Below are 19,161 nucleotides of genomic sequence, written 5' to 3'. Positions count from 1 at the left end.
TACAATGGCCCAACACACCAATAGCATCCAGGTGCACCCCCGGAGACTGGCTGTGGTGGGGTAGAGGGGCCTGTGGTTTAGCAGGTCCTTTATTCAACATTATGTGTCAACAGTCGTCTCCTAGTTGAGTTTTTCACGTACATTTTTCTAGTTCAATTTCAATAAAAATAATGAATTAATAATAGCAATTAATAATAATTGCTATTGAATTAATTATTTTATTGAAATTTAACTAGAAAAATTAACGGTGTCGGGTCGGGTGCCCCCGCCCTCTCCCTGTGTTTAAGCAGGTTTCCCCTCCCCTCCGAGGAGATGCACGTTATCACCGCTGTAAGCACGAGCGATTCTAATCCGGGTAAATAAAAGGAAAAAGGAGGGGGAGATTTAGTGTGCAAATCAATTACACGTGCAACAAGATCTAATTTTCAACCTAACACGGCCCGTGCAAATCACAAATTAGAACAAGGAAATAGGTGTGTGCTACCCGCCGTGCGATATTCATTTATTCATATAGCTGCGTTTCCCATTGGCAGATACCAGGGTTATCCAGAGAGGAGTGAGTACTAGGAGATAATCCACAGGTCGCGGGAGACCCATCCCAACAGATCCTCGCAAAACAACGCTGCTTATTTTTAAATTAAACCGCAACATTTGATTTAATTTTAGAGCACCGCAATATACACGTAAATATAGTGCAGGCCTCAATTACATGACTGGAAACAGAGGCGGCCCCAGCCAGGTTCCAATTAGTGGTTAATTAGGTCTGCGTGTCACGACGACGCCGCGGGACCGAGCCGACAGACACACCAGCCGCTCGCTCGCAGATCCGAGCCGCCGTGTGTTGGGAACGGTTCCCACAGAGCAGCGCAGCGCAGCAGAGACTGGGAGATGTCACGTTTTGCAGCCCAGATTACGAGGAATAATAACACCAGACGTGTACCACATAACGCAGGAGACGGGTGAAGTAGTTGGGACAAGAAGCGTAGTTTAGCGGTTGCACTTCAGCAGCTGGACGTTAAAGGTTTGTAAAGCTTCTAAAATTGGGGGACGCACAGGCACACACACACACACACTGAAAGTCCAGCTTTCAGGGGGGTCCCTGGGTGGATCCGAACCCTAGGAGATGAGGAGAGGAGGGGACCTGCTACTAAACACACTCTCCATGCTGTGATCAAACCCTGCTGACAACTCCTACCTTGAAGAGAAGCCTGGTTCTTTAATCAATGGCAAGGCGATGGTATTTTGGGGCAAAATTCGATAGATTCCTCCGACAAGTACAATAAAGAGAACAATGATTATTTTGATTATATTTTTTATTCTTCAGCACTGGCCCCCAAAAATACAAATCCAAACCAAACAACATAAATACATTGCTGTGTGTTTCCTGTTTCCTGTCGGCTTCGCAGCGCCCTGCTCTGCCTCTCTTCTCGTCTCGTGAACGACGGCAGAAAATACCGTCTTATCAGGCGTCGGCAGGTCCAAATGGCGTTTTACAAACATGCACCGGGGAAAACCAACCGCGCGCACGCATAAACCCCTCAACTCCTACCCCTACTCGCCGTAGCTGAGCAATCCTGGATCAGCTTATTATCTGTTGTAGAATTTTTATTTAAACTAAAACGTGCCGTTATCTCCGGAGCTCCCTAGAGACCCAGTAATCTACAAACCAGTTATGTATATACAAACAGAAAGCAGTCAACACAGCCCAGAGTTAAACCAGCGCTCCTTTACGTCCTGTGACGGCTTACAAGGTGAAGAGTGGGTAAATGAGCGTATAAGGTAAAGGAGCCGAAACAGGGCAGCAGCCGTCGGGACGTTTAGAAAGGAAAACACAAAGAAAACGAGCTATTAACACGGACCGAGACAGAGACAGAGCTCCCCTAGACGGCCATTTTGCGGATGTTCATGATCAGTCTCTTGCTGTACTCCTTGTGGTCGACCGGCTTCACGTCCATCACCGTGGCCTTGATCCGAGACTCGTCCTAGCGGGGGGGAAACAAACAAACAGACACAAACAAAAACAGTGAGGCCTTAGGAAGCACCACTGGGGTGAGAGCAGCAGAGAGCGACAGGCACACAGCTTCTGTACATGTAGCGAGGCCTTCAGATGTTTATTCGAGCCCGCCGTCCCCGCGGCGCGGCTATAGGCCCCATAAAAAGACAACATGGCAGTAAGGATAATGATGTCAATACCCCCAGGGCAATGGCATCCTTATGATCCAATAGCAGTCCTTAATCCAACTCCGCGTGACACTACATTCTAGAGTATAGTTAGTCCAAGCAATCCCAATTAATCCTCCCCGGAAAAACACAAACAGTGGTCGAGAGACGGCGCTCTTCGTCCGCGGTGGGGTCAACGTGAGTGATCGTACCCGGGTTTGGCAGCGCGACGTCGACTGCCATTAAAATGAAGATCTCCACAGAAAAAAAACAGGGGTGGTGGCGTTTTTTTTTTAAACGCCATCCCCACCTCCACGGCCGTCTAGACAGGAGAAGGTCATTGCCAGCCGGGGCCATCATTCTCGGCGTTTAAAGCGCAGTTACACACACTTTGTCTCCATTAATCTCCCCTTATACCCATGTAGGGGAGATGTAAATCATCCCCGATCGGGTTGGCACTGACATTTTATTTTAACAAGATCCGCACGCTGTCCTCGCCCAAATAGGTCGAGTAACCCCCCCCCCCCCCCCCCCCCATCCCTTACATAAGCAGGGAGAGGCGGGGCTACGATGCACGGGCCCGGCACCCCCGAGCTACGCGGCTCTGCTAATGAACCCAAAACAAAAACAAGACATTAAGTACGCAAGGCCGACGCCCCCCCAGGAGCCCTAATAGGGTGGGGTCGCCTCCACTGGTTAATGGTGCGAGGCAGCTGATGGGCGGGGCTAGGCAGGCTGGGGCTAGGCAGGCTAGCTGTAGGCAGGCTAAGCGCTAGGCTGGCTAAGCGCTAGGCTGGCTAAGCGCTATGCAGCCTAGCCCTAGGCAGGCTAGCGCTAAGCAGAGCAGGCTAAGCGCTAAGCAGAGCAGGCTAAGCGCTAAGCAGAGCAGGCTAAACGCTAGGCAGGCTAAGCGCTAAGCAGAGCAGGCTAAACGCTAAGCAGAGCAGGATAAACGCTAGGCAGGCTAAGCGCTAAGCAGAGCAGGCTAGCCGCTAGGCAGGCGAGCGCTAGGCAAGCTAGCGCTAGGCAAGCTAGCGCTAAGCAGGCCTGTTTGTGGTGCTGAGCACTCGGCTCCAAGGCTAGAGGATCCCGAGCTATAGGGGGTTCCACATTAACATAGCGCTGAATAAGGAATGGGGGGGGGGGGAATCAAGTAAACGAAGACTGTGTGTGCGTTCGTGCGTTGACTTAACACACAGTGTACTACACATATGAACACGTAAGCACACTCACACCCACCCCGAGGACGAGGCAGCATCTGTGCATGCCAACGGTGTTAACAGCAACAGCCGTGCTGCTACAGTGTGCTCCCGCCGCGGCACAGGGATTTGCATCTGGCCGGCGCGGAGAGAAGGTTCTGCCGTTAGCCCTGGGCCGGGCTCCCCCGGGGCCGCGGCTAACGGCGCGAGGGAAAGGAGGGAGCAAGGTGTTGGCAGGGTGGAGCTTGTAGCTACCAGCCCCTGCTCTCTCTCTCTCTCTCTCTCTCTCTCCTCTCCCCCCCCCGGGTAGATGTTAGCTTCGAGCTCAAGTGAGAGAGAGGGCGGGGCTGGTAGCTTAAAGCGATGAGTAGCTACGAAGCTTGAATGAATGAGTAAGTGAGTGGCTCCAGTGAGAGGCTGGTAGCTTAAGGCTACCAGCCCCTCTCTCTCTTCCCGGGTAGCTGTTAGCTACAAGCTCCAGTGAGAAGAGAGGGGCTGTTAGCTACAGTGTGAGTGAGTGAGGGGCTGGTAGCTACGAGCTACAGTGAGAGAGAGAGAGAGAGAGAGAGAGAGAGAGAGAGAGAGAGAGAGAGAGAGAGAGAGAGAGAGAGAGAGAGAGAGAGAGAGAGAGAGAGAGAGAGAGAGAGAGAGAGAGAGAGAGAGAGAGAGAGAGAGAGATGGAGGCTGGTAGCTACGAGCTACAGTGAGAGAGAGAGATGGAGGCTGGTAGCTACCTAGGCTGGTAGCCTCACTCTCTGTGCTTGGAGAGCAGGTGATTAAGTGCCAGGGCTCTGCTACATCTGCCCTGTGGAAGCCCATCATGTCCTGACCAGATGAAGCTGGTCCAGAAGGTTCTTCAGACTCTGATATCTTCCTACGTTTGAGGCCAGGGGCTGTAGCTGCACTAGAATTTAGTAAATAGATTGATGGACGGAGGCTGTGTGAGAATGGATGTAATCCATGGATGTAATCCACTGTACACACACAACGGTAAAGTTGAGAGTGCTGCTGGGCGTTTAGTAACACGGTCGAGTGGCGCACAGTCAGGCACCGGGCGCAGTGAGCAGGGGGCGAAAACCGGAATACATTTCCATGCGACAGGCCTTCGGTGAAAAGGAGGGGAAAATAAATAAATAAAGAAATGGCAGAAAATAGATTTTTTTTCACTTCCAAGAATAACGTGCGAAATGTTGGAAGCAATGCGGTGGAAGATTGCTGCCTGCAGACACGGGTCAACACGGCGGGCATTAATTCAGCCCGTCCGGCGCCATGGACCCAATTGAGCTGTGCCAGAAGTGAGGACTCTGGACACGCGAGGCATAACTCGGCCGAAGCAGCCGCCGGAAATAAGTGTGGAACGGTTTGACGGCGGGCAACGGAAAAAGTAAAAAAAAACCATCTCTGGAGAAACATCATCTCAGCCCCCGCTGGACCCCGGGGCCGACTTTTAGGGAATTAAAAAGAGAAGATACTGCTGTAGTCGATTCATGAAAGACCAGGACAACAGAGGTCCGCACAGCCAGTCCGGGCCCCTGAGGCGGGGGCCGTTGGTGTGGGGGCCCCTAAATCCATCATCCACTCGAGGGGGGTCGGGGGGCTTTGACAACTAGGGCCCCCTGCCAACGTGAGAAAGTTACAGGCTAGGGCCACTACTCCCTCTCACATCAAAAACGGCCCCCGCCCGGAATGGGTGGTTTATCACAAAACTTTTTGGGAACATTTTAATGACTTTTTCTTTTTCTTTGGTTATGCACCGATATATCATCGACTCCCCGTTCCTTTTATTTGTGTCGCCCATGGTTGGTTTTAGTGCGGCGTTTATGACCCTGGTGATCAGAGTCGTTAATGTGAGTCGTATGGAGCCACACCAATCCTGGGGCTTCGGGTTAATGGCCAATTTAATGAACAACAGGCAGTGGGGAGACGTAATTCAAAAAGTAGTGTATTAAGAAAATATTAAACAGGATTAAAACCTGTTCTTCTTCCAGCATTCCGGTTAATACTCCCAACAAACATTATCTCTTCCTAAACACTTTCTTTTTTCCTATTCTTTTTTTCCCCTACGCATTCTCCTTTCATAGCAAGGTCGAACCACTCGAAGGCATCCTTCAAGACGTCCCGAGCGACAGAGATCCAGGTGTAGGAACCTCCTCTGGCCTCGTTAACCCCCACGCTTCAGACATGCCCGTAGCCAGCTGTGAGGTGGGACTGGAAACAATTCTAACCTAAATGCAACTGCATACAAAATCAGCGGTTGAGATCTTCCCCGAGATGAGTAAATACTTAATTCAGTTAGACGTGTTACTTTGTGTTCGCCGTGGTTGACATTTGCTGGTGAGCGTGCGAGCCGAGCACCCACCCCCCCGAAACAAAACTGGATCCCTGCAACTGAACCCCCCCTCTCCCCCCAGACTGTTTAACAGCAACACCTCATTAAGGGACATCTGTTTTTAAATCATTATTATTGATTATTTATTCAGGTTTTAGTAATTTGCACGAATGACAAGAGTGATAACCCCTTTTTAATTTAATTTACTTTGACCTCACTATTTTTCAGACCCTGGCTACGGCTCTGCCTGAGGGTCTAGGAAGACGCCGCTAGTCATGCTCGGTCCACGGCCCTAAAGTCCTCCCAGCGTTTTATCTGGGCCCCTCTCTGCACACCTCTGTGTCCCAGTCTGCCCCCGTCTGCCCTACAGCCCATGATCTCCCCCCGTTCCTCCAGTGATTAGCCCCGCTCACTTCTTGCCAGAGAAGCAGGATTTATGTGGGCAGAAAATAAAACATCCACCCTGTGTCATTTGCTATGCAAATCCTGCCACACATCTCTTTGAAACTGGGCAGGATTGAAAAGCCACAGTGTGCGCACGCACGCGGGCACACGCACACACACACACACAGACACACACACACACCTTATCTCCAACGTCGCCTCCTTCCTCTGTGGCCCCTCCGTTTTGAAAACATTTAAAATGTCTAGACAGGGGGCCTGCAGGGGTGACTCAAATCCTAAATACCAGCCGTGGTGATTACAAAGTGACAGCTGTAATAACGGCCGGTCGCCGGTCGGGTGTGAGGAACGCCGGGAACGGGACTCAGGAGCCGTGGCGAGACGGAGCAGACTGACACTTGACAGGTTTAAAAAGTGACGGGGATATTCATCCAGCGACATTTCCAGAAGTCATGACCTACATGCATTGATCTTCGTTCTGATATTGTAAACGGCTTTGAGCCTCGGAGCTCCACCACAGTCAAAGTCAGAGAGGGAGGATTTATACCCAGTGCAAAGTCCAAAAAGATTAGATGCATGTGGGTGTGTCTTGCGTTTGCGATTTTTACCAAATGGTGGTACAATCGGATCGACTTTGTACTTCCTCCAAGAAACTAAACCCTTATCGATTCACCGATCATTTTTTACATTTCACAGGTATTTCCATACCCCTACCCTACACCGACTCCTGAAGTCGCTGCATTTGATCAGATAAAATAATCTCAAAGTATAATAAGTTTCACCCTCCCCCACAGACCAAAAGAAAAGCAGCAGACTCATCACATGTGTACAGAGCATGCCCTTCAGAAACCTTCTTACAATAACACCTCTCAATGACTTGACAGCGCAGTGCTGCGAACGCTTCAGCAAAAACATCAAACACCGGAGGACTGCGCCAGACGTGGAGGTCGTGTCACAAAACGAAACGGAGACTAAACGAAACACTGCGCCACTTTATCCGCGCCGACTGACAGCTCTGATTAACGACGGCGGTTTCCCCCAGGTCTACCGAGGCCTGTGTGTACCACATCATCGGCGTGTCCATAACACCACCTCCTCCTCCTCCTCCTCCTCCTCCCCGTGAACAATAGCCAGCATTCACAGAGGAAAACAAACGAGGGGCCGGGGAAGGGGCAGTGGGGGGAAGTGGGGCGAAACAAGGGGGTGGGGGGGGGTAAGCGGCTTTCATGGAAAGGGGAACGATCGTCACCGTTGGAATAGCGTTTTTGAGCGAATTGTTTGTCAACAAAGCATTAAAAACCATTGACTGTGCATGACAACACAAAGGCCTGTATGTGTTCCACGTATTCATGTCTCAAAAAAAAGACCCTTCACCTTTCATCAAAGACAATGTTTAAAGCATGCCCCTTTAAAAAAGGATTGCAGGTACGTAGCATTTAGCTTGTATCCAAAGCGATGTACTTCATAAATGAGCAGGTAGCGGACTGAGCCTCTTGCTCAGGGACACCTAAAGGTGGGATCTAGTACCGGGATCGCTTACAGATCCCAGATGAATGTAGACAAAGTGTGTGTGTGGACCTATGGGCTGTGAGACCCCCTAACCGTTCCTCCATCCTGCACCCCCACTGAACAGCTCCTTGTGTTGATCTGAACTTACGTTGTACGTCTCCAGCTTGACTCGGCTGCGGAACACGAACGTGTGGAAGTTGGCCTGCTGGAAGATCTCCTCGAACGCCGCCTCGTTCTGCAGGGGAAACAACCAGGGCGGGAACACTTCGATTCAACCTTTCTGCATCGTACATTCTAGCTTTTAATGAGCACTAACGGGACACACAGCGCTGAAGAAAAACCGGCTTTGATTATTTCATGAGTTCCTCTCCATCCACCAACACACACACACACACACACACACACACACACACACACACACACACACACACACACACACACACACACACACACACACACACACACACACACTCACACACACACACACACACACACACACACACACACACACACACACACACACACACACACACACACACACACACACACACACATTTAGCACGAGCAGTCGAAGTGTGAAGGTGTGAATCCTTTACAACAACATGTAGACATCGTTTATACACGGTGAAATGTTTGTTTGTTGTGCTTCGTGACGGAGCGATTGTGTTTCAGATCAGGGGGGGACGGGGGATTCACACAGCACAGGGGCTCCGCCCGGCTAGACCGCGTGGGAGGCTCACCGAGTCCTTGAGCTGCCCCAGGTAAGCCGCGTTCTGGCCCAGGATGGCCTCGGCACTCTCCTGGAAGCACGTCACCCATTGGTTGTCCCCGTAGTCCGCGATGTTGGCCTGCCGGAGATTGGGGGGAAAACGAGGAGTCGGTGAGAACGAAGGCGGCATCGTAAACTCCCTCCTGCCACGGGTACCGTTTGGTTATTTCAACCACGCGTGAGGAGATGTGAAGCCGGTCCATATGGGTGGTTATTCGCGGTGAATGCATTCGTGATGAGGCCGGATGTACACCTTGAGGTATGGTGATGCATACGGGGGAAGAGAGATTCACAGCTTATGTTTCCGCTTGTGTTCGGTGGCAATATGCTGACGGCTGAATGGTACAAAACAACAAAGAAATATGCTTATTCCAAAAGGGCTGGGCGCTTTCGCTGACTGAAGGCGTTTTTAAATTTAAAAAGGCGATATTTCATGTATTTTGGCTCCGTACAAACAAAGAATAGGCCTATATTTGAGTGCATCCCTGCAAATTATGTGGGACGACCAGAAAGCACGGAAAGTCCTTATGCAGACAATAACCACCTCAATTTAACATAAAAACAAATAAACATGAATCTCATTCAACAATTAGACTGGAATGAGACTGCAGAAAGGCTTGTATTTTTATAGCCAGAGCGACAGGTATAGAAGAATACAACTGAGAGAAGCGAGGACAGTGACATGGTACAGTAGTTGGGAGACGTGAGTCACCTGTATTTTCTCTACTCTCAAGAAGACGCCTAGCCAACGAGGTCTGGACCTGGCACACCAAATGGCTGCCCTTGAACCTCAGTCACTGTCCCTTCTGTGTGCGTGTGTGTGGGTCGTTCGGTGTGACTTGTGTGAGTGTAAGTGGGTCGTTTGATGTACCTCATGGTGTGTGTTTCAGTCAGTGTGTTTCGAGTGTGTCTGTGCATGTGTGTGTGTGTCTCAGGTGTGTGTGTGTGTCTCTTAGGTGTGTGTGTGTGTCTCTCAGGTGTGTGTGTGTGTGTGTGTGTCTCAGGTGTGTGTGTCTCTCAGGTGTGTGTGTGTGTGTGTGTGTGTGTGTGTGTCTCAGGTGTCTGTGTCTCAGGTGTGTGTGTGTGTGTGTGTGTGTGTGTGTGTGTGTGTGTGTGTGTGTCAGGTCTCTCAGGTGTGTGTGTGTTTGTGTGTGTCTCAGTGTGTGTGTGTGTGTGTGTGTCGATGTATCTCGGGTGTGTTTCAGTCAGTGTGTGTGTGTGTGTGTGTGTGTGTGTGTGTGTGTGTGTGTGTGTGTGTGTGTGTGTGTGTGTGTGTGTGTGTGTGTGTGTGTGTGTTTCTGCGTGTCTTTTATGTCATTTCTTTGTGTCAAGTCGGCGTCTGTGTGTGTGTATGCTGGCGTGTGTTCCGTTGTTCGTCACTCACCGACAGGATGAGCCGGTACTTGAAGTTGGGGAACTCCTTGTCACACTTCTCACAACGGTACATGCCGTTCTGCTGGTCAACCACTTTCTTGTTGCAGTCCGGGCTGGGGCAGGCCTGGTACAGGCAGTTCTCCTTACGCAGGTACACTATGGTGGCGATGCTGCTGAAGTAGTCCGCCTACACACACACACACACACACACACACACACACACACACACACACACACACATGAATATTCCAACTTTCCGTCCACGTGAGGGCTGCGTGCGGCGAGACGTTCTTTAGGAGCCATGCCATCGTCAACAGATTAAAAATAACATTGTATTAACATAAAGACATCAGAGGGCAAACGCTGGGATGTTCAAAATAACGAACGGCATAATTTGACGAAAATCTGCATGCGCCGCTCCGACACGAATGGAAAGCTGCGACGTGGCTCCCACACGCATTTATGAGCAGCATAAGCACATGTAAATGATGGGAATTGTGGAGGCTGCACGTGTGTAAGCAGGCTCTCCGAACCAGATTCCTTCACCTTCACCGAAGAGTGAAAGATTTATAAAGAGGCCACCGAAAAAAAGGAGTTGTGAGAAAGGGATTTGCAAGCGGGCCGGGGGGGATGGATGAAATGCAGGCGCGGCCTTTAAAGGCTCCTACCCGCCAGGCAACAGACCCCCCCCTGATGAGTCTGCTGAGTCAGTCGGGAAAGGAGGGGGGGGCTGGAGCTGGCTGATTGTCATGTAGTACAGGGGGGCTCAAGCCACGAGATTCACCCGCCCCCCTGCTGTGTCGCAAGGGCAGAGACTTGGTATCATCTGGCCCGACTGGCGTGGAGTTTGGGGGGGGTGGGAGACCGGGACAGAGATGTGTGATAACGATGGCATCAGCCAATGGGAAGGAACAAAGAACGATGGCATCAGCCAATGGGAAGGAACAAAGAACGATGGCATCAGCCAATGGGAAGGAACAAAGAACGATGGTATCAGCCAATGGGAAGGAACAAAGAACGACGGCATCAGCCAATGGGAAGGAACAAAGAACGATGGTATCAGCCAATGGGAAGGAACAAAGTACGACGGCATCAGCCAAAGGGAAGGAACAAAGTACGATGGCATCAGCCAATGGGAAGGAACAAAGTATGATGGCATCAGCCAATGGGAAGGAACAAAGTACGATGGCATCAGCCAATGGGAAGGAACAAAGAACGATGGCATCAGCCAATGGGAAGGAACAAAGTACGATGGGATCAGCCAATGGGAAGGAACAAATTATGATGGCATCAGCCAATGGGAAGGAACAAATTATGATGTCATCGGCCAATGGGAAGGAACAAATTACGATGGCATCAGCCAATGGGAAGGAACAAAGGGCCGTTCCTCGTAACGGGTGACATCGACAGGTGTTAAAACGCTCGACAAATCAAGACACAAACTCATGATTCTCTTCCTTAACCTTTAAACGGCTTAAGCTACTGCCTTTGCCTAAAGATGCAAAGATGCAAAATAACTAAATTTAAATAAAGTTAAATTTCAGTAGAAATGGCGTCAGGCGTCGATGAACCCAGCAGCCATCATACAAATTTCGTTGACCTCGTTCCTGTCGACATAGTGGACCTAGTGTTCCGCCCAAAGAGAAGCATCGCAAACACCCGGACAGAAGTCTTTCTGAGCCTCCGCGTAGCCTAAGAGGCGGCGGGCGTGGGCAGCGGGGCGGTGAGGAGACGCCGGGTTGTCAACAGAGGTTGTCCTCCCACCGGCATCTCCGACGGGAGTGCTCACGCCCCGACGAGCACACTTTAATAGATGGCACTCGCACCCAAACAGCCGGGTTGTTATGGACGCTCTCCCTCCCTCCCCCTCCCCTCGTCGCCCCGCTGGCCCTCAGGATGATTGGGTTGGGGGTCTGGAGGGGGGGGGGGGGGGGGGATGTGTGATGGAGGTTCACAGCCTGGCTAAAGGTGCATTTCCTCAGGGTCAGTGAGCATGGTGACAAGTGGCCTCCTCGGTGAAGGGGCGCCAACAGCAGAACTACCAATCATTCTGCCGTGTAAGTCTAATTATGTTAACACCACAGAACCGCCCGGGGCTAAGAAGGCATCTGTAATAGCGTCTAATCCGGGGGAGAATTGCTGATTCCTAATGCCCTCCTTGCACGACTAGGCTTAAAAAGGCATATTTTCGCGTGCTGGCTGTTGTGATTCAGCCGTAGACAAAAAGGAGCAGACTTGGGGGAAAAAAAATAAAAAATAAAGGATTTAACAGGAAAGGGACCCGCGGCCCCCACGGGAGTCCTGTTCACTTACAGTCCTGGCCGCCGCTCAATATCCAGGCCGGGGCCCAGGGCCCGACCGCCTGTTCTCTGAAGGAAATAAACAGAAGGAAAACTAGAATTGATCCACCGCCGCCCCCTACCTCCTCTAGCCAACGGCCGACCCTCGTGTCAGATGGCGACAGTTCCTCGACCCCAATTAGCACCGCGCGCAGGACATCTGATACCGTGCGTCACTTCGGATAAATAAAAAAGCCGTTCAGAAGAAGCGGTTGACGACAGTGGCAAAAAGAGAAGGATTGAACCACCCCGCCCTCTAAGCAGGTTAGGTTTAACGGAAAACCGCCCGCGACACTTTCGCCAGAAAAGCGTCAATTACAAAAAATAAATAGAAAAATCGTCAGTCTAGAGTTGGACGTACCATCGGTGAGGCACCGCGGAAACCGTGCCCAGGGAGGGTCCGAGAACGCTGTCCTGCCATCCTCTGTCACCTCCCGTGTACAACATGTCCGCCCGGCACGCCGGAGACCGGACAGCGCGTGTCAGAGGGCACGCTCCCACGTTGGGAATATCGCAGATTGTGACACAAAGAGGTTGTGACAGGGATGGGGGGGAATTAATTGTGGCAGACGTTGGTCAAGGGAGTGCAGTGAAAACCTGACCCTGTGTCACCCCCCCTCCCTGACTCATCGGGGGTCTGGGGCCAGGGAGGTGAGGTTCAGGACGGCCGAGACAGGTTTCTGCGGCCTGTCACCCCCCCCCCATGACACGGTCCCCGCTGGGGAGGACGAACATGCAGCGTCGCGGGGTCCCGCTCGCTCTCCGCTCGCTCTTGTTCTCGGCCTTGAGCGCGGGTTGAGCCAATGGGAAGAGGGGCCGATGTTCAACGGACGAGACGGAGACACCGATGACCGCGGTTGGCCTGGAAGAGCGACGAGATGAAGAGGACACTGACGAGACGTACGCTCCTCAGGGAGAGCAAAACCAGAGAGATCATTTGAAATGGTTAATAGACTGCATTTATACAGCACTTTTCTAACCTGCGGCCACTCAAAGTGCTTTACTATTATTGGCAGACATTCCCTCATGCATGCAAACATTCACACACCGACGGCCGCGTCAACCATGGAAGGCGACAGCCAGCTCGTCGGGAGCAGTTAGGGTGAGGCGTCTTGCTCAGGGACACCTCGACGCTCAGCGAGGACGAGCCGGGGATCGAACTAGCAACCTTCCGGTTACCAGCCAACCCGCTCTGCCTCCTGAGCCACTGCCGTGAAGACCGCCGTGTGTATTGCATTCGCATAGACTCAATGGAAACCCAGACCGTCTGTACCCTCGTCATAATTTGCCTCCCAAAGCGATGTGGACGCCTCTAACTTTGCGGCAGTTAGTTTATCACGGTCTTCTGCGTCGAGAACTCCCCCGCCATGAAGAAACACGGGAGAAACAATGTGCGCTGGTAACGCGGAGCCCAAACAGCCACCGGCCTCCTCCTTAATTCAAACCGTACCACGGTAATAACTTCAGAGAATTGGACCGCCTGACGGAGGGGAGACCATTAAGACGAGAGCGAGGAGATAACGTCAATGTGATTACCCAGACGTTTTGATCCGAGGAGCCGCTGTATCTCGTATCACATCGTGGTTACGATATACAGAGACACAGCCCAGTTCTGGTGACTGGTGATGGGGAAGCGAGATTAGAGTGTGGGTGACCGTGTGTGTATTTGTGTATCCACGTGTGTCCGTACGTGTGTGTCTGTGTCCGTGGCTGTGTCCACGTGTGTCCGTACGTGTGTGTCTGTGTACGTGGCTGTGTCCGTGTGTGTGTGTGTGTGTGTGTGTGCCTGTGTGTGTGCCTGTGTGTGTGCCTGTGTGTGTGCGTGTGTGTGTGTGTGTGTGTGTGTGTGTGTGTGTGTGTGTGTGTGTGTGTGTGTGTGTGTGTGTGTGTGTAAAGCTTATAGCATTGGTACAAAGGCTCCACTTCCACACTCACAGCCGGGAGCAGAGCAATCTGCACGGACAGTGCACACAAACACACAGCAAAGGCAAAGACACACACACACACACACACGTAATCCAATAACCCCTGTGACTCCACAAAGTTTCTCACATCAAAGCGAGGCACTCAGGAAGGGCAAGAGGCTTGGGAGCGCCGGTGTCCTTGTTAAGACGCTGTGTACCGTTGTGCTTTTTGTTTTCCAGAAAGTGGAGGTGTCATCTTTGGTGTCCCCTTGGCTCAAATCCCCCCAAAGTTTCCCATTATTGCCCTCAGCTAAAGCCTAAAATGGTTTTCTGACCAAAAAGTTGTGAAGGAAAAAAAAAAAAAAAGAAATCCCGCCCCAAATAAATTGAACAGCACACATATAGAGACAAATCTAACTAATTATTCACACAGGTTCAGCGTTCTCATCCGATCTCACTGTTTACACACACAGAGACACGGCCAGCGACCCGGAGTCCTTACATAACGAGCTGAATTAAAACACTTCACTTAACGCAGAGACCATCGTTTCATTACCAAGCGCCCTGGGCTAGGGTGGTTATCCCAATATGCAGTGCTGAGCGACTCAGTCTGGATCTACATAACCCGGTCGTCGAGAGGACACCCGGGACGAGGTGATTAACGACCGGGCGGACGTTCACAAACGCTTTCCACGCAGGGCTTCCCCCCCCCCTCAAGGAGCGACACGGCGTGGAAGACCCACAGTCACTTAAAAACGAGCACCCGATGATCGCGCTCAATTGGATGATGAAGCCCGATCCATCACCGTGGCAACCTTTGGAAGCGGCGGGCACCGGAGAACTTTCTCCAAAAATCGAATTCAGAGAGAGAAAGAAAACAAACAGCGTTTGTTTTCTTTCTTGTTTTCTTCGTTTTCCTTCCTTCCTTCCAGGATCGTCAGAGGATCCCGACAAATCACAGAGGATCCGTGCGGCCGTTGCCTCGTTGGCCTCACCTTGAGCCCAGCGCCGAACACACAGGGGGACGTGCCGCGAATGACAACGTCTTTGCGGTCGGCACGCCGACCAGACACTGATGCCTTGCGTGTCAGGGTTGGAGGGGGGGTGAGAGAGAGATGCCGCGCGGGTCAGGGGGATGCTTCTCTGTGTGTCAGGAGGGGAGAGATGATCCGGGGGGAGAGGTGCTCTCTGTGTGTCAGGGGGGGGAGAGATGCTCCCTCTGTCAGGGGGGTGAGAGTGTCGGGGGGGGGGGGGAAGAGATGCTCTCTCTGTCGGGGGGGTGAGAGTGTTTCGGGGGGGGGGGGGGCTCACCTTGTCTCCATGCCCCAGGTGCTCCGTCTTCACGTCGCTCAGGGTCTTCCAGTTGGTGGTGCCCCCACCCCCACCTGCACCCCGCGCCTCCGTCAGGGACTGGCCCTCCACGGCGTGACCCTCCTTGTCGTACCTGTGATGTACACACACAGAGACACACACACACACACGCGTTGACAAACGTGATGGACGCACGCGGCACAGGGGACATGAATCACGGTGAGGGGATCCATCACACACATGGGGCCATTACTGGACGTCTGTTTGTTATGTGTAGATCTATGGCGCTGTCTGTTTACAAAACACGTGACACACACACACACACACACACCTCAACTCGGGGTCAAACCCCAACCGTTATCCTCCCTTCTTGAGCCCCATCTATACTGGGTATCACTGTATAGATGTATCTCTGTACTGGTATCACTGTATAGATGTATCTCTGTACTGGGTATCACTGTATAGATGTATCTCTGTACTGGTATCACTGTATAGATGTATCTCTGTACTGGTATCACTGTATAGATGTATCTCTGTACTGGGTATCACTGTATAGATGTATCTCTGTACTGGTATCACTGTATAGATGTATCTCTGTACTGGGTATCACTGTATAGATGTATCTCTGTACTGGTATCACTGTATAGATGTATCTTTGTACTGGGTGGGTATCACTGTATAGATGTATCTTTGTACTGGGTGGGTATCACTGTATAGATGTGTCTTTGTACTGGGTATCACTGTATAGATGTATCTCTGTACTGGGTATCACTGTATAGATGTATCTCTGTACTGGTATCACTGTATAGATGTATCTTTGTACTGGGTGGGTATCACTGTATAGATGTGTCTTTGTACTGGGTATCACTGTATAGATGTATCTCTGTACTGGGTATCACTGTATAGATGTATCTCTGTACTGGGTATCACTGTATAGATGTATCTCTGTACTGGGTATCACTGTATAGATGTGTCTTTGTACTGGGTGGGTATCACTGTATAGATGTATCTTTGTACTGGGTGGGTATCACTGTATAGATGTGTCTTTGTACTGGGTATCACTGTATAGATGTATCCTTGTACTAAGTGGGTATCACTGTATAGATGTATCTTTGTACTGGGTATCACTGTATAGATGTGTCTTTGTACTGGGTATCACTGTATAGATGTATCTCTGTACTGGGTATCACTGTATAGATGTATCTCTGTACTGGTATCACTGTATAGATGTATCTTTGTACTGGGTATCACTGTATAGATGTGTCTTTGTACTGGGTATCACTTTATAGATGTGGCTTTGTACTGGGTATCACTGTATAGATGTGTCTTTGTACTGGGTATCACTGTATAGATGTGTCTTTGTACTGGGTATCACTGTATAGATGTGGCTTTGTACTGGGTATCACTGTATAGATGTGTCTTTGTACTGGGTATCACTGTATAGATGTGTCTTTGTACTGGGTATCACTGTATAGATGTGGCTTTGTACTGGTATCACTGTATAGATGTATCTTTGTACTGGGTCGGTATCACTGTATAGATTTGTCTTTGTACTGGGTTTCACTGTATAGATGTATCTCTGTACTGGGTATCACTGTATAGATGTATCTCTGTACTGGGTATCACTGTATAGATGTGTCTTTGTACTGGGTGGGTATCACTGTATAGATGTATCTTTGTACTGGGTGGGTATCACTGTATAGATGTGTCTTTGTACTGGGTATCACTGTATAGATGTATCCTTGTACTGGGTGGGTATCACTGTATAGATGTATCTTTGTACTGGGTATCACTGTATAGATGTGTCTTTGTACTGGGTATCACTGTATAGATGTATCTCTGTACTGGGTATCACTGTATAGATGTATCTCTGTACTGGTATCACTGTATAGATGTATCTTTGTACTGGGTATCACTGTATAGATGTGTCTTTGTACTGGGTATCACTTTATAGATGTGGCTTTGTACTGGGTATCACTGTATAGATGTGTCTTTGTACTGGGTATCACTGTATAGATGTGTCTTTGTACTGGGTATCACTGTATAGATGTATCTCTGTACTGGGTATCACTGTATAGATGTATCTCTGTACTGGTATCACTGTATAGATGTATCTTTGTACTGGGTGGGTATCACTGTATAGATGTGTCTTTGTACTGGGTATCACTGTATAGATGTATCTCTGTACTGGGTATCACTGTATAGATGTATCTCTGTACTGGTATCACTGTATAGATGTATCTTTGTACTGGGTGGGTATCACTGTATAGATGTGTCTCTGTACTGGGTATCACTGTATAGATGTATCTCTGTACTGGGTATCACTGTATAGATGTATCTCTGTACTGGGTATCACTGTATAGATGTATCTCTGTACTGGGTATCACTGTATAGATGTGTCTTTGTACTGGGTATCACTGTATAGATGTGTCTTTGTACTGGGTATCACTTTATAGATGTGGCTTTGTACTGGGTATCACTGTATAGATGTGGCTTTGTACTGGGTGGGTATCACTGTATAGATGTGTCTTTCGTATCTCTGCCGTTTGATCACATAAACGCTGACCCGAGAACGAGACCGCCGATCCGTCGGCGGTGAACACGGCCGCCGACGGGTTGAAAGCCGTCCCATTTGAATTTGGCTTCAAAGAAAGGCCGAAAGGACAGAAATACAAGAGCTATGTTCAGAGGCGGCGTGGCCTTCTGTGTCCGCCTAGGCAGGCGGGAGGGAGCTTGGCCGCCCTGTGCTCCCCCTCCTGAGACACGGGAGCACCGGGAGTCTCGGAAAACTCAAATACAACAAAGAGGACCTGAGCCGGGGCGGGGCCACGGCCGTCTCCGTGGAACCAGAAACCCATTTCCTCCCCAGCGCTCGCGGTGCGACGCCCAAGACAAGGATGAGAAACGTGGGAGGGAGGGGGCGAGGGCAGGGAGGGGGCGAGGGCAGGGAGGAACCAGGGGAAAGGAAATGGAAAAAGAGAGAGGGGGGGGGGATGGGGGCGGGAGTAAACGCCATCTATAAATTGCCCCGGTGATCCATTGAGCCTGGAGTCGTGGGGGTTCTGCGGTAGCGGGCCGCTCGAGAGGTAAATACAAAAGATAAATACAGGTGGCGCAAGACCCTGCAATGGACGGGAGGCATGACTAATTGAAAATCTCCCCATTAGCGCTGCAGTCGGCGGCCCCAGGGCTGCACGCAGGCCGTCACTCTCCACCACTCCTGCTGACTAATGTCAGCAATTATTTCCGGTGACACCCATTCTTTGGCCGGCACCGCTCAGTTTTTAATTGTGCTCGCTCGCGGTCCGAGAGATCGGGGGGAGGGGGGGGGAGCTAAACCCTGAAAGGAAAATTGGGTCTTTTATCGGTTCGGCGTTTTTAAAAAAAAGGTGGCTCGACCAGAAGAGCGCTGCTGAACTTAAACAGACCCCACCGCAGTAGTCCGTGGGCGAACCCTCGCAAACAATACACTTAGAACCAGACAGAAACGCGCGATGGAAACAAACGACCCGCTACTCTTTACATAAAAGCGATTGCTTTCTCAAGCCAAGACTCCCACGCAAAAGTCCCAGACTCCCTTGGCATACGCGGCCTATTCATAACACGAGACAACATGATTGGCTAATTCAAGCGGTGAAAAGGGGGGGGGGGGGGGTGGTCTTGATCAAGGCGGACAAAGGCAGAAGGGATCGGCGCCGGGCGGGAGCCGAGGAACAAGATGGCGGCGCAGCGGCCCTTGGAGTGAAGACTAACCGACTGTAGGAGCAGTGACACTGACCCCGGCTTCAAGGGGGGGGGCACGCTACAGACATGTCACATGTCACGGACATGTGTCAGCAACCAAGGACAGAGCGGGAGTCGCCGT

General features: G+C 50.8%; 1 protein-coding gene across 2 annotated transcripts in view; it reads right to left on the bottom strand.

Moving 5' to 3' along the window:
- Positions 1-1,295: 1,295 nt before the first annotated feature.
- rpa1 (replication protein A1) overlaps positions 1,296-19,161 on the bottom strand; it is a 36,403-nt gene continuing 18,537 nt past the window's right edge. For both annotated transcript variants that reach the window (XM_079733341.1, XM_079733342.1), the window contains exons 13-17: positions 15,297-15,429; positions 9,753-9,929; positions 8,340-8,447; positions 7,748-7,834; positions 1,296-1,982 (exon numbers count right to left, since the gene is read on the bottom strand). In XM_079733341.1, the coding sequence (XP_079589467.1) occupies positions 1,881-1,982; positions 7,748-7,834; positions 8,340-8,447; positions 9,753-9,929; positions 15,297-15,429 (607 nt within the window). In that variant the 3' untranslated portion in view covers positions 1,296-1,880. The remainder of the gene's footprint in view (positions 1,983-7,747; positions 7,835-8,339; positions 8,448-9,752; positions 9,930-15,296; positions 15,430-19,161) is intronic.

This window comes from Pollachius pollachius, assembly GCF_949987615.1.
Source record: "Pollachius pollachius genome assembly, chromosome: 3".
Classification (NCBI taxonomy): Eukaryota; Metazoa; Chordata; class Actinopteri; order Gadiformes; family Gadidae; genus Pollachius; species Pollachius pollachius.
Note: the sequence above shows the minus strand (reverse complement) of the source record. Positions and strands in the feature narration are given on the sequence as shown.